Source organism: Condylura cristata, unplaced genomic scaffold (genome assembly GCF_000260355.1).
Source record: "Condylura cristata isolate star-nosed mole 26May11 unplaced genomic scaffold, ConCri1.0 scaffold00014, whole genome shotgun sequence".
Taxonomy (NCBI): Eukaryota; Metazoa; Chordata; class Mammalia; order Eulipotyphla; family Talpidae; genus Condylura; species Condylura cristata.
Genome location: NW_004567115.1, coordinates 12,671,763 through 12,685,274, shown reverse-complemented (window position 1 = coordinate 12,685,274; position 13,512 = coordinate 12,671,763). Strand labels below are relative to the sequence as shown.

General features: G+C 37.6%; 1 protein-coding gene across 6 annotated transcripts in view; it reads left to right on the top strand.

Moving 5' to 3' along the window:
* Positions 1 to 13,115, top strand: part of CEP63 (centrosomal protein 63kDa) — a 41,357-nt gene extending 28,242 nt beyond the window's left edge. For 3 of the 6 annotated variants that reach the window (XM_004682183.2, XM_012724905.1, XM_012724907.1), the window contains 7 exons: positions 76 to 213; positions 2,612 to 2,726; positions 3,597 to 3,794; positions 5,149 to 5,235; positions 8,924 to 9,129; positions 9,944 to 10,223; positions 12,694 to 13,115. In XM_004682183.2, the coding sequence (XP_004682240.2) occupies positions 76 to 213; positions 2,612 to 2,726; positions 3,597 to 3,794; positions 5,149 to 5,235; positions 8,924 to 9,129; positions 9,944 to 10,223; positions 12,694 to 12,852 (1,183 nt within the window). In that variant the 3' untranslated portion in view covers positions 12,853 to 13,115. Of the gene's footprint in view, positions 1 to 75; positions 214 to 2,611; positions 2,727 to 3,596; positions 3,795 to 5,148; positions 5,236 to 8,923; positions 9,130 to 9,943; positions 10,224 to 12,693 lie in introns of those variants that run through there. The other 3 variants (XM_012724906.1, XM_012724908.1, XM_012724909.1) reach the window with 3 other exon arrangements.
* The last annotated feature ends 397 nt before the right edge of the window (positions 13,116 to 13,512 follow it).

Below are 13,512 nucleotides of genomic sequence, written 5' to 3'. Positions count from 1 at the left end.
ATATAAACTGGTTGTGTATTGTTTCCGTTTGCAAAGATAAAAAACCTTTAACTGTCTTCTTGTATCCCTCCATAGGTCACTGGAGGAGTCTCAGGCAGAAAGGAAATACACTGCTCAAGGGCAGGGTAGCTTAGAAAATGTATTGTCCCAGCTGGATTTTACCCACACTAGTGAAGAACTTCTGCAGGCAGAGGTGACTCGTCTGGAAGGCAGGTAGGCATACAAACAAATATTCAAGGTATTACAAGTAATTTTTGATCATATTAGAAAACTAATTAGTCTTAGTGAAAAAATAACTATTTTTCTCTAGCTTCTACAAATGGTGTAACTTCTTACTTCAATGAGAAAACAGAAGCAGTTAAAGGACTACTTCTTATCCTACTCCCATGTTGACCACTCTGCCTGCATCGGCAGATCTTCTGTTACATTGGGTCAGTTGTCAGATTACATGTCTGTAAGACTCTTGGCCTCCACTCATGTATTGTTTTTCTGGCTTTTCTTCTTTTTCTAAGTCATTTTCACTGGTTTCAAATATGATTTAGTATTTCCCATCTCGAGGGAGAAATACTAAATCTCTCCTTTAACCCTATATCCCTATTAAGTTTTCTTCCATAATTATTGCTCTTTTTCAAAACCAGATTCTTCCAAAGAGTTGTCTATGCTGACTATACTCTCCGCTTTCACCTGTACAAATGCCTTCAATTAGGTTCTTCCCGATAACACCTTCCTCACTGGAATTGGACATGTGCTACTTTGTCCTTCTGCCCTGACTTATGAACTCCTGACTTATGAGATACACAACCTTTCACGTATACTGTCAGCATAGTTCAGGATCATTTTTGTCTGTCATGTCTGTAACCTTCTTAACTGGAAAGAGTTTGATATTTTGTTTTAAATATGAATCATGGTCACTCTTACACTAACATTTTCTGTATATAAAAGATAAAAATGCATAAACTCTTAGCTTTTAGTGCAAGCAACAAAAATATTTGCCATTTTTATCCTCTTTAGTTTATCTTTAAGTAATAACATATTTTTGTTTTTACTTTCATTTCTGTTCTTTAAATCACTAAGTATGTTCTTTACATATTAAGTATATATGCACCCCCACATTTTTGCTTTTTTACTTTAGAATACATAGGGTATTCTTGGTTATTATTATTGAGGTAGATGTGTACACTTTAAGGTGAATAAAATAAAGTGTATGCTTTTTTACAGAACTAAAACATTTTTATCATGGATTTTCCACTGATTGGCTTTCAGTAATCTTTTACATGTGTCTCTGTACTCCCATGAGGATTCTGAAGATTGTTTCTGACTCAACTGTGACTTGTACACTTCAGCTGCTTTAGGCCCCAGTCCTCCTGTTTGCTGTTAGGACAAGATCACTTCTAACTAGTCTGCTCTCTCTCCCTCATGTTTTGACACATTGTAATCACATACTAAGGAACAAATACATGAGATTCTAGGAATTTAAAAAGTAAGTGTTGTTGGGTTAAATATGAACACCAGTGTTCCTTAATAAAATAGTGACTTTAAAAATTATTCTTCTTGTTATCAAAAGGCTAATCAAAAAGGAACCCTTTAAGAAAGTGTTTTTTGTGTTATTCAGTTTAAACAATATATTTCCTAAAACAGGAACAGGAGAAACTTAAATATTTTTGCATTGCTGTAGTGTCAAGATGATATTTTTGAATGATAGCTTATCTGAAAGTTAGCTGTGTTGGGGAAACAGTTTAGGTGTATTTATTTAAGCATTTCTTGAGCAGTTTAGAACCACATGATGTGAGACTAAAACATGGTAAGCAAGGTGGGAGGGAAATAGATAAAAAATATTTTATTCACAGAATTTGTGGTTTGAGTGACAAAATATACATGTTAAAGAGCCCTAGAACAATTCAAAGTAGAAAGTTCTAGAAATTTCTTCACTCAACTATAAACATTAAAAACAAACTATTTAAGGTGGCGGGGGGGGAAGGGTGGGGTGACTAGCAGGTGAATGCTCATCTGATTTTTGAATGGTTGTTGACCATCCTTTCCCAGGAGAGGAGAGGAAGGTGCTTTGTGGTCAAGGTGATGGTATATCAAGAGATAAGAGTCAAGCAAAGAAAATGGCATATGACAGTAAAGCCTATTGATTTAGAAGTGAAAAGATTTTATTAGTAGAAATAAGCAGTGTGAGATAAGAGGGGTTTGGTGCCCCTGAGGATCTTGCAGCTGAAGAGGGATTAATTCTTAAGCAAGGGTGACAAGTGGGAAACTCTTTAAAGAAGATTATTGTGGCAGCTATATGTAGGCTGGAATTGTAATTAAGTGTGACGAAGACTGAGGTTGTGATGGCAGCTTCTGTACAATTAGAGAGAATAAATTAGCTAAATCACTGTTAATTTTACAATATTGTAACCTGTTGTAAGCAGAGGTAAAGATATAAGCAAACACAGAAATCAATAGTTTTTCCAGATGTTTGAATTGAATTTATCTGCCTCTGGTGATGAGGGAATTGAAAATGAATTTTAATGTATACATTAAGAAGATAAGTTAAATAATTTAATTTGTGGGCTTCAGGGTTTTATTTTGTCTTAACTATGTGGTCTTTTTTTTTGTTTTATAGCTTAGAATCTGTGGGTGCCACATGTAAACAGCTGAGCCAAGAACTAATGGAAAAATATGAAGAATTAAAGAAGATGGAAATACATAACAATGAATATAGGGCAGAGATTAAGAAGGTAAAAATCTTCATGCCTGGGATTTCAAAGTTATGTGTATTTATGAATTGGGCTATGGATTGGAAAGTTATGGGAGTCTTTTTTAACAAGAGACAATTATAGCCCAAAGGGCCACTTGATACTCAGGAGTAGACGAGCACTTGGAATGTGCTATGGCCAAGCCTCTTTTTTCTTTGGCATTCTCTGGTATGCCAAGTACATATTTGCAACATAAGTGAAGCTTGCCCCTTTTGAACTCCTAAACCTTATTTTAATCATGGTTTGATGTCTAAGATGCACTTTCTTGCTTTCATATGAGCTAACGTTAATATTTTCTCATTTGACTAGTGATGAATATGGGTATACATTCTCCTGTTGTGGTGTAGTTAGTACCCTCATCAACTATTAAGGTTTGCAGAACTTTTGTCTCTGCTCTAATGGATCCTAATTGTCCTGTTTGTTGACTCACATTTTTCATAATGTCTTTGAGATTTCTTCACATTTTTTTCCTCTGGCCTGTCTGTTATCTTCTGTAGACCAAAAAGGCATGTAAACAAACTTTTTAGATTTTACAACAGAAAAAAGAATGATGGTCTCAGGTGCTATCATCTAAATACTGTAAACCTGGATGTTGGCACTGGTTTTCCACAGTGGAGAATAATCATCTTCTTCTGTTTTGAATTCTAATGAAAGGCTGTGGGTCTGTCTACCTGACCTTTAATACAGCTGTGCAACTTGGTAAAGTGCCAGTTTCCTGCACATTTAATTTAGGAAAAAATGCATGTCTTGAGGCAAGAAGGTAAAACTGCCATTATCTTAACTATCATATATTTTCTGTCAACCTGCTGTCTCTTAATTTTTGGAATTTTTTGCCTTTCTATGTCTTTGTAGCTGAAAGAACAGATTTTACAGACTGACCAGAGCTATAGTTCTGCGCTAGAAGGAATGAAGTTGGAGATCTCCCAGCTAACTCGGGAGTTACATCAACGAGATATCACTATTGCTTCTGCCAAAAGTTCCTCCTCTGACCTGGAAAAGCGACTCAAAGCAGAAATAGAAAAGGCAGAAGAAAAAGCAGTAGAGCATAAGGTGAAGCTTGAACAAAAACTTTTTATTTGAAGTTTGTTTTTGGGATTGAATTTATTAAAGATACAGTGTCTATGTTATTTAATTCAGTACATTTTTAGCCATCTGCTTTGGGCTAAGGGTGCCACTGTGGATGGGTGTGGAGGTGAGAATACAATAGAGACTGCTTCTGTGGTGTGTGGTGAAAGTGTGACATGTTCACAGTGACAAACCAGAGTCCAGGTGGGGTGAGTGCCAGCGGATGAGACTAGGAAGCAGGGACGAGCTGTTATCTTGAGGTCAGTAGAGAATGACTTGGGCAGGAGTAGAAATTCCTAATGGCTATCATATGGGAATAAGTGAGGAAGCACCTGCTGCTTCAGAAGTACAGTGGTGGGCAGGTGGGGGGAGGAGGAAATGGATGAATTTTAGAGATAGTTGGCTAGCAAAACTGACTGCACTTCCTATTTGGCTAGACAGGGAGAGTGAATTAGAGCAAAAGAAAGATGTTAATCAGGATGTAAGTTTGGGCAACTAAATGGAGCCTGAGGCTCTTTAGTAGAGAAAAGTTAGGCAGCAGCTTGGGGAAGATAATGAATTTCTATGCAAGTAAACAAAATAGGGAAGATGGATTAACACATTTGAATTGAAATAAAAACTGGACTTTCATATGGGAATATCTAATAGTCGATTCTTTAGGAGACCTAGAGTTCAGGTTTAAGAGCAGAGTAAGACATTTAGCTGTTGAATTCTTTGCATGAATGTGGCATTTGAAACACCCTGAGAAACTTCGACTTTGAATTCTTTGCATGAATGTGGCATTTGAAACACCCTGAGAAACTTCGACTTCATCATGAGAAAGCATGGAGTATGAAGAGCAGGGGCTTGAGCTCAGTCTTAGGACACTCCTCATTTTGGGTAAGAAGGTGTTAGACTGGGGCTGAAAAATTAAGTAGCAGTAAAGAAGGAGCCAGATAGTTTTTATTGAGGAAGCAAAACCCTGGGAGAACAAGAATCTTTTCAGGTAGGAATGGTCAAGTAGAGAAACAAGAGAGAATGAGAACTGAAAATAAATGATTGCTTTGTGAATGGAGTACATTCCACTTGATGGAAGTAGAAGCCACACTAGGGGAGAGGGGTTAGGGATTCACCGGAAACTGACTCACCTTTAATAATACTTTAATTACATGTGTGTTAATCCCTCTTGAAATGCCTTCAGAAATCTTTTAAGAAAGTATTTATATATGTGTATATATATATATATGTATATATGAATGAATGAAAAATGTAACCTCACCTAATGAAAATTACATTGGGAAAATTTTGAGTTTGATTTACTTATTATGTTTTTTTTCTTGTTATTATTTTCCCTTCTCAGGAGATCTTGGATCAACTGGAGTCACTCAAATTAGAAAATCATCGTCTTTCTGAAATGGTGATGAAATTGGAATTGGGTTTACACGAGGTATATAAGTAGTTGTTTTTCTTCTACCTAAACCTTTAAAGAATCACCTTATAAAGACAGTTATTTTAAAGATAGAGTTAAGGTCAAACAGTGGAATAATTCTTCTGCAGAAAATCTCTCAAGAAAAGTCAAGATAGCAAATGAAAGATAATTTTTGTGTTATGTACATGACAATGATACATGTACAGTCTGTTTCTCAATAGGGAGAATGTATATGATGGGTTTAGTATAGAGCCTGGCTAAAGTAAGCACAAAGTACATTTTAGATGCTGTTATAATTATTATGTTTTCAATATATTTTCACTACAAAGTGTATCTTTTAAGTAACCTAGTTTTAATTATATTTCTACAAGTTAGAAAGACAAGAACTTCTGAATCTTTCATGTTTAGGGCATTTTAGTAGACAATGTCATAGAGACAGGATAGCTAAGGTAGGGTTCTTGCCTTAAGGACTGAGAGTAGCATAGCAGGGAGCTAAGAAATGTATGCTGTGAAACCAGAGAGAGCTTCACTAGTTCACAGTGAATCATAAATACTTTTAATTATTTTGCTGTAAACTTCTCATAATTTGCTGAAGAACCTATCTATTTGGCTCCATCTTTTCTTGGTATATGTCTAATGCCCCAGGGTTGTAAAAATTCTTTCTTTCTTTCTGTCCTTCCAAAAAGTGTGTGCCTCTAAAGATGCATAGTTAATACAATGTCCCTGTCACTCATAAGCAGTTTAATTTTACAGTCAGGAATTTTTTGAGACTGAGGTGAGAGAAAGTACAGAACAGTAGATGAATATATTATTTCAAATAAAAGAAAATATAGGGAACTAGTTTATAATCTTTTGGAAGGGTGAGATTCTCTGTAAGTATCGTAAAAAACAAAGAATTTTATACCATAAAAATGTAAAATTTCTGGATGGCAAAAAAAAGACTAATAAAGTGAGGGAAAACATTCTATAAACAGACAAAAGGTTAATATAAAATATTAACATGAGATTTCCTATGAAGATGATAAAAAGATAAACCATAGAAAAGTGGATAAAGCATAGTAGGTAATTCATAAAAATAAAAAAAATCTAGTGAGCAAAGAAAGCGGTTTAACCTCCCTAATAATCAAAACAAAGTAAGCAAATAATCTTTTGCCAGTTGTATTTACAGTGATTTTTAAAAAACTAATAGAGCCAGTGCTGGATTATAGGGAAGGAGGATTATAGGGAAACGGGCACTCTTAGGCTCTACTAAATGAGAAAATAAATTGATACCACCTTTCAAATAACAGTTTAACAATGCCCATCAAATACAAATATACGTGGCCTAAACTCTGGGTCATGTGTTTTTCTGATTTTGGTAGTTGTTGCTGAGTAGTTCTCCAGAAATGTAACAGTTTTCATTCCCAAAGAATGCATCCTAGGAGCAAATGTATAAAAATGGTCACATCACTGTTTGCAATATCCAAAATTTTGAAATAAACTAAATGTCGGGTTATAGATTTGTAAATTTGTGACTTTCTGCACTATGAAATGTCATTCTGTTATTTAAAATGGCAGATAAAAGTATACATTTAATCTTGTGCCTTCTCCAAATCCCTTAAGAAATAAAAGGACTTTTTTTTAAGTACAAGGATGACAGAACTAGGAAAAGGAAAAGGAAACACACACTAGCTAAGCATTTTGAAAGATGGGTAGGTGGATGAATGGAAGGGAAAGACGAGGGAGGAGGGAAGTGACTTTGTATGTTCTAATAAAGGCAGTATGAACTAGTAGTAGAAACAGTGGTTCCACCAATTTGATTTGTACCAGAAATCCTGGGTCTGTGGCAAACCCTAATAGAATCTTAACTTGTGCAGTAATTATTTGTTCATATTTAAGAGTTGGTAACTCTCAGGGGTCCTTATGCTTTTCTCTGACCAGAGATTCTGTTCAGCTTAATTTCGTCTGAAACCTCCATCTAACAGGGATAAAACTGCCCTTTCTTTACATAGCTAGGTGTGTGTTTGTTATGCAGGTTTTGTATTATCTTCATACTCATGTATTTGTAATAGTGTAATAGTTGTTAATAGAATAGTAAATTGGAGAAAAAGTTAAAAGATGCCTGGCAAAGGCAGTCATTATCTTTTTAAAAAAGTGTATTTAATGATATCAGACATCTCAAACTCTTGACTAGTGGAAATCCTGTCAGTAGTGTAAACTTCCTTTGGTTTTGAAGTTACAGTGTGACCATGTTATACTGTTTGTTATTAAGGAAAACTATTAGAAAGTGCCTTTTTGCATTTTACCATCTAGCAAGATGGAATTACTGTCAGATTAAATCTTGGTTTCAATGTTGTTTTGAAATTAGATTATCTCAATAACAAAAGCAAAAACTCTGATAAAATAATTTACCCTGTTACTGACAGATGTCTGCAATTTAACTTTATATAACCTCAAATGGGTTTTTTGTTTTGTTTTGTTTTTGAGATTTTATCTGGCACTGACAACTTGTTAAAATGCTTTGTAACTGATCACTGCAGATAGGTAGCTATATTTTAAAGTTTGTTTTATTAAATAAATCTGTCAAACCATTCTTGATCACTTTACAGAGAATTCTGTACAAAAAAGACCAAGCTAAATAACATACTAAACTCCTAAGAAGATTTCTATAATTTTTCAGAATGCTAATTCAAATACTTTGTCATTAGAAAAATATGGTCCAGACTCTGTTTTTTCAGGCACTGTTTTACTGGAAAATACCTTAAATTGAAGAACAACGAAATTTAGGATCACAGAAAAGTAATTCTCACCTTGTACTTGATAATGCTTTAACATGTCCAGATTAATTTCACACACAGAAATGGTGCGAGTGTTACATGACAGTATTTAAAACCAAAGAATATTTATTTAAAACTTGGTCCCACCAAGTGAACTCCTTTTCACAAGCTCCTATTCACATTTCTTTCTTTGAAGTTGGACTTGATTTACTTCCACAGGTGTTCTGGTTGCTGCTGGGTACTAGTCAGTTTTCTCTTTCCTGAAGAACCACTCATGGCTGCTGCTTCCTTCTCCCCTCAACCCCCATTCTCACTCATAACTTTTCTCCAACCTAGTTCCATCCTTTCTCCAGCTCCTTGAATATTTATTTCTTGCCACAATAGGGAAACTTACTGTGCTTTGAACTTTCCATTCCCATTTACTTTAAGAAAGGGAACACTTTTTCTTAGTATCAAGGGGCCCCAAAACAGGGTCTCTTTGGTGGCTCAGGGGTTGATGATGCAGCACTCAGACTGCCACCAGCCACATGAGTTCAATCCCTAGCCATGGAGGTGACCCACGTGGTGTAGCAGACCTCTCCTGTCCGCCCGCTGCTCCCCTCTGCCCTAGATCTGCCTGTTCTGTTCCCCACTCTGTCTCTGTGAATCCTCTCACCCCCACCCCAACCCCAACACCCCCCCCACCCACCCCCACCCACCACAACCAACACCCCCCCCACCCACACACACACTGCTGTCCTATACTCCAATTCTTGTATGCATAAATAAATAAATAAACCTGTTTTTAGAAAACAAGAGGCCCCAAAACAAATCTTGAAAAAGCAAAGTAAAGCTGTAGATGAAATAATTACAACTGAAGAAAAGTAAATAAATGTAATTTCCTACCAGTAGTATCACAGATCACAAGTATACTTATGCAAATTAAGTAACTCTAGTATTCTTTTTATTAGGCAAAAGAGATTTCAATAGCAGACTTCCAGGAGAATTATATTGAGACATTAAGTAAATTAGTGTCTGAAAATCAACAACTACAGAAAGATTTGATGGATACTAAATCTAAGCTGGAGATTTCTACTCACATGTGCAAAAAAACCCATGACAGAGTCTTTAAGCTGACACACAGCAGAGCATCAGAGTTCAAGAACGCAGATTTCAAGTAAAATTTCTTTGCAAAATATCTAAAATGTGTATCATTGTAATAGAATTCTCCTTTTTTGGACAATAATTTCCAATTAAATCTTCATCAGAGGACTAAGTCTGAAATACAGTGCGTACAGGTGAAGCTCCTTTCAGGTCTGCGTTAGACACTCTGGGTGTATGGACACTGTCCTTATTCCACTGAGCTTTATTCCAGTGCTGCCTTCCACTTCCCCAGCCCAACATGCCCCATAACTAGTAGAAGTTTTATTATAAAAAGCTTTCTTTGTATTTTTGGTCACTTAGTTATAGGCTGTTGCCGTTAGAAGTCAACATTCAGTGAAGAAGCAGCTGGCTCTACTCTGACTCTGACTTACAGGTTTTCCTAGGAAAAGCCTTTGCTGACCCACACGCCAACTCCCCACCCAGATGAAGTTCAGTACCCTTCTTAAAATGTGTATCATGGCAGTAGAATTCTCCTTTCTTTGGAAATAGTTTCCAGTTAAATATTCATCAGAGGACTCTCTAGTTCTGAAGTACAGTGCGCACAAATGAAGGCTGGGCACAGATCCCCAGCACTAACTGCATGAGATTGCAGGGACAGCTTGGCTGTTTTCCTGGCTGTATTGTGAGCGTGTGAGGGCGCTGGTCTGGCAGTGGGAATGAATATTTGGGGGCTGAATGAATGAAATAACCCTTGGGCTAAGTGGGCTGCTCATTTTATAAATGTAGCTGTTCTAGTTAGCCTGTTTGTAAGTGAAGTACAGCGTTTCTGTTAGGAAAGAGGGAAGTTGATACTTTTTTTATGTTTTGTTTTCTAATCTGCTATCCAGTCCAACCCATGGCCAACACAGACATGAAGGAATAAATACTGAGCGCTACAAAACAGATCTTCGCTCTCCAAGAGGACAAGCTTCGGATAGTATAGAACCCATGATCAGGGTCCTCACCCCCCTGAGTCCTCAGATCAGTACTTACAGCTCTACCATCTCTTTGCCTTCCAACTTTCAGAGTAAAGCTCACTCTTTGCCTTCAGTGCCAGATACAAATGAAGCCAACTTTTCTGACACTGGCTCTGAGAGTGTAAATGACCAAGAAGAGTTTATATTTTCGGTATGGAAACTTAATGATACTACTAGTTTATAAAGTTTGTTTTTATTTTATACTGTAAGGGTGGGGAGGGTGATGGTTTTGCTTTCTTACCATACTGTACAGACTCTCTCGATTATTCTCATGTATTTCTCTTGGTTTTGCTTGTGATGATTACAGCAACTACTTTTCTAACTATCTTAGCTCTGAAACAGAACGTAACTGACAGGTATTTATTTTTCTTTAACCCTAGTTACAAATTCCCTGCCAGCATTTTTCCAAAAAGGTCATTTTTGTATTGGAATGGTTGGTTCAGGGACTATGTCTCAATGCCAGAACAGTTCTGATGCATAGATGGTGAAGGAAAATAGCAACTGTTTAAGAAGAGTGGGTGGGTGAAGGTGGAGAATGGAACTGCATCCAGCACGTCCAGGATAGGGCGTGGTGCCACACTGACCACGGCCCTGGGCACAGGTTGCCCAAGGCTCTGTTCCTGCAGCTTCCAGGCAGGCTCCCCATCTTTTTCACCTTTGGCACCAGAGCACTTACATGGGCTTATTATTTCCTACCATCCTTACATGTCCCTGTACTTGCAGAAGTGCAGTATTTTGGACTTACTATATCAACAAGGCCATGAAAAGGTTTCCTTTAGTTTTCAAAGTAAGTCCCCTTTCACTCACATCTCACTCTGAGGTCCAAAGAAATCCTAAAAATTAACTTTCTTCCTGAGTTTAGCGACAATTATTTGGCACTAAACCTGACCTGAACTGAACTGAGGTGACAATAAGGATAGACTTTATTTATCCCACTTAGCATTTTTTACTCAGAGGGGACCAGTGTGGTTAACTATGGGATGGTAACTGAGCTTCCGCTAATGTGATACACTTGATCTTCATGAGTCCTGGATTCTGTGTTTGTGAGTTAGCACCCCACTAACTCCTGTGTAACCCCAACCAGTACTTGCAGCATATCCGTAGCCATTCACGGCCCTGTGCAGAGCTGTGAGGAGTTTGAGTCAGTAGGCTTGCCCCTGGCTAGCTGGGGTCAGCTGGGCTCAGCCCCCTCGTGTCAGCTTCCACACACAGGTGACCAGAGGATGGAGCTGGTGGGGGCAGGGCAGTGTGGTGCACGAAACCCAGGCTCTCAGGCATGGAACAGAATTGGGACTGCAGTTTACCTTGGGAAGCCTCAGAAAAGTCACAAAACACTTCTGAACCTCTTTTCTCTTTGTGAACTAAATCAGATCTGCCAGGATGAACTGTTTTTAAGGATGACAATCAAAGAAAGAGAGGCTGATTCTCCTAAGGGCATTGCTTCTGTATACACTAATTCAGTGTTTTGAGGTGACTTAATAGAAAACGCTGCAAGTGAGGATTGACTATATATATATATATATATGTATGTATGTATGTATGTATATGTATATATATGTATATGTATATGTATGTATGTATGTATATGTATATATATGTATATGTATATGTATGTATGTATGTATATATATGTGTGTGTATGTATGTATGTATATAGTATAGCTTATGTTATCCTTCTGAAATCTGAATTCTAAAATAGCATTTACCCCAAGAATTTCAAAAGGAGACTGTGGGCTGACATTTTAGAAGAGGGAAAATAATGATTTTAACTAGTATCTTTGGAGCATAGAAGTATCAAAATAGAGGTGTTTCTCAGGCCAGTAACAAAATAGCTCTTATTTATATGACACTTTACATTTCACAACTTGAGTCAGAAAGGAAGAGATCCATGTTAATTTTTGCAGAACTTACATTTTTCTTCTACTGTTATTATTAGGATAAAAACAGAGAAACCTCACTTCAGAGGGAAAAGTGTTTAAAAAGTTTAGTAGTTCAGGCCCTCTCTGGTGGTGCAGCGGGTTGAAACACAGCACTGAGAAACTAAAGCCACTTCCACATGAGTTCGATTCCCGCCTGTCCCGGAGGTGACCACATGGCGTGGCAGACCTCTCCTGACCGCCCGCTGCTCCCCTCAGCAGTGTACTTCGTCGATCTGCCTGTTCTGCTCCCCACTCTCTCTGGTGAATCCTCTCACCCTCCACATCTCTGGCCTGTACCCCAGTTCTGTATGAATAAATAAATAAATCTTTAAAAAAAAAAAAGTGGGCCCTCCCTGGTGGCGCAGCGGGTTAAAGCACAGCACTGAGAATCTAAAGCCACTTCCACATGAGTTCGATTCCCGCCTGCCCCGGAGGTGACCACATGGCGCGGCAGACTTCTCCTGACTCGCCCACTGCTCCCCTCAGCAGTGTACTTCGTCGATCTGCCTGTTCTGCTCCCCACTCTCTCTGGTGAATCCTCTCACCCTCCACATCTCTGGCCTGTACCCCAGTTCTGTATGAATAAATAAATAAATCTTTAAAAAAAAAAAAAGTTAAGTAATTCAAGTTATAAAATATCATGAATAATATGTCTTAGATATGCTTTCAATTTACTTATGTCAAATTTCATTTTTCTTCTAGTGTCCCTTGCCTGTGTCTCCTCTTGGTTCAGTAGCTACAAGATTTTTGGAAGAGGAGGAACTGAGGTCTCATCATATTCTAGAGCGCCTGGATGCCCATATTGAAGAACTAAAACGAGAGAGTGAAAAGACAGTGAAACAATTCACAACCCTAAAGTAACCTCTTATAAAATCACAAACTTGGAAATAAACACCAAAGAGTTTACTATCAACTGGAGTAGCAGCTCTTTAAAAACATGAACATATAAAAATTATAAAGCTGAGACATACTAAAAGTACTTGTTAAGAAATCTGGTACTTCTCTCAGGGATATTACTACACAGGTTTGTTAGAAGGACTTTTTCTAGCCATAACTTGTAAGAATAAACCACTTTGCTAGATCTCACATTAATACTTATCATGGGGGATACTTCTTGCTGACTTAAATATGAATAATTATAGACAAAGATTTTATGATACATGTTGAAAATAAAGTAACTAACTTAAGGGAAGTATGTGGTAAAGGTGTGGGTTTCAGAGGGGCAGTGACTGGCTTGGTGTGTTGGGTTTACTACTAGCCCCATGCACTGGTTATTTACTGTCTTAGTAGCCATTTGCTCGCCATTTGGGCTGGTCATGTGCACAGTCTATCTGGTAGTGATTAAAGGGGCCTTGCTGCTGAACCCTGACAATAGCCCTCTCTTGCTCAAAACTTGAGAGAGAACTGGGGAGGGAAAGCAGCTAGTTTTGGGGTGTGGTGACTATGGACAAGCCAATGGAAATGTTCAGCCACATTTCTGAGGAGACAAAACTCACTGTACAGTAGTAGGGGGCACTGGAA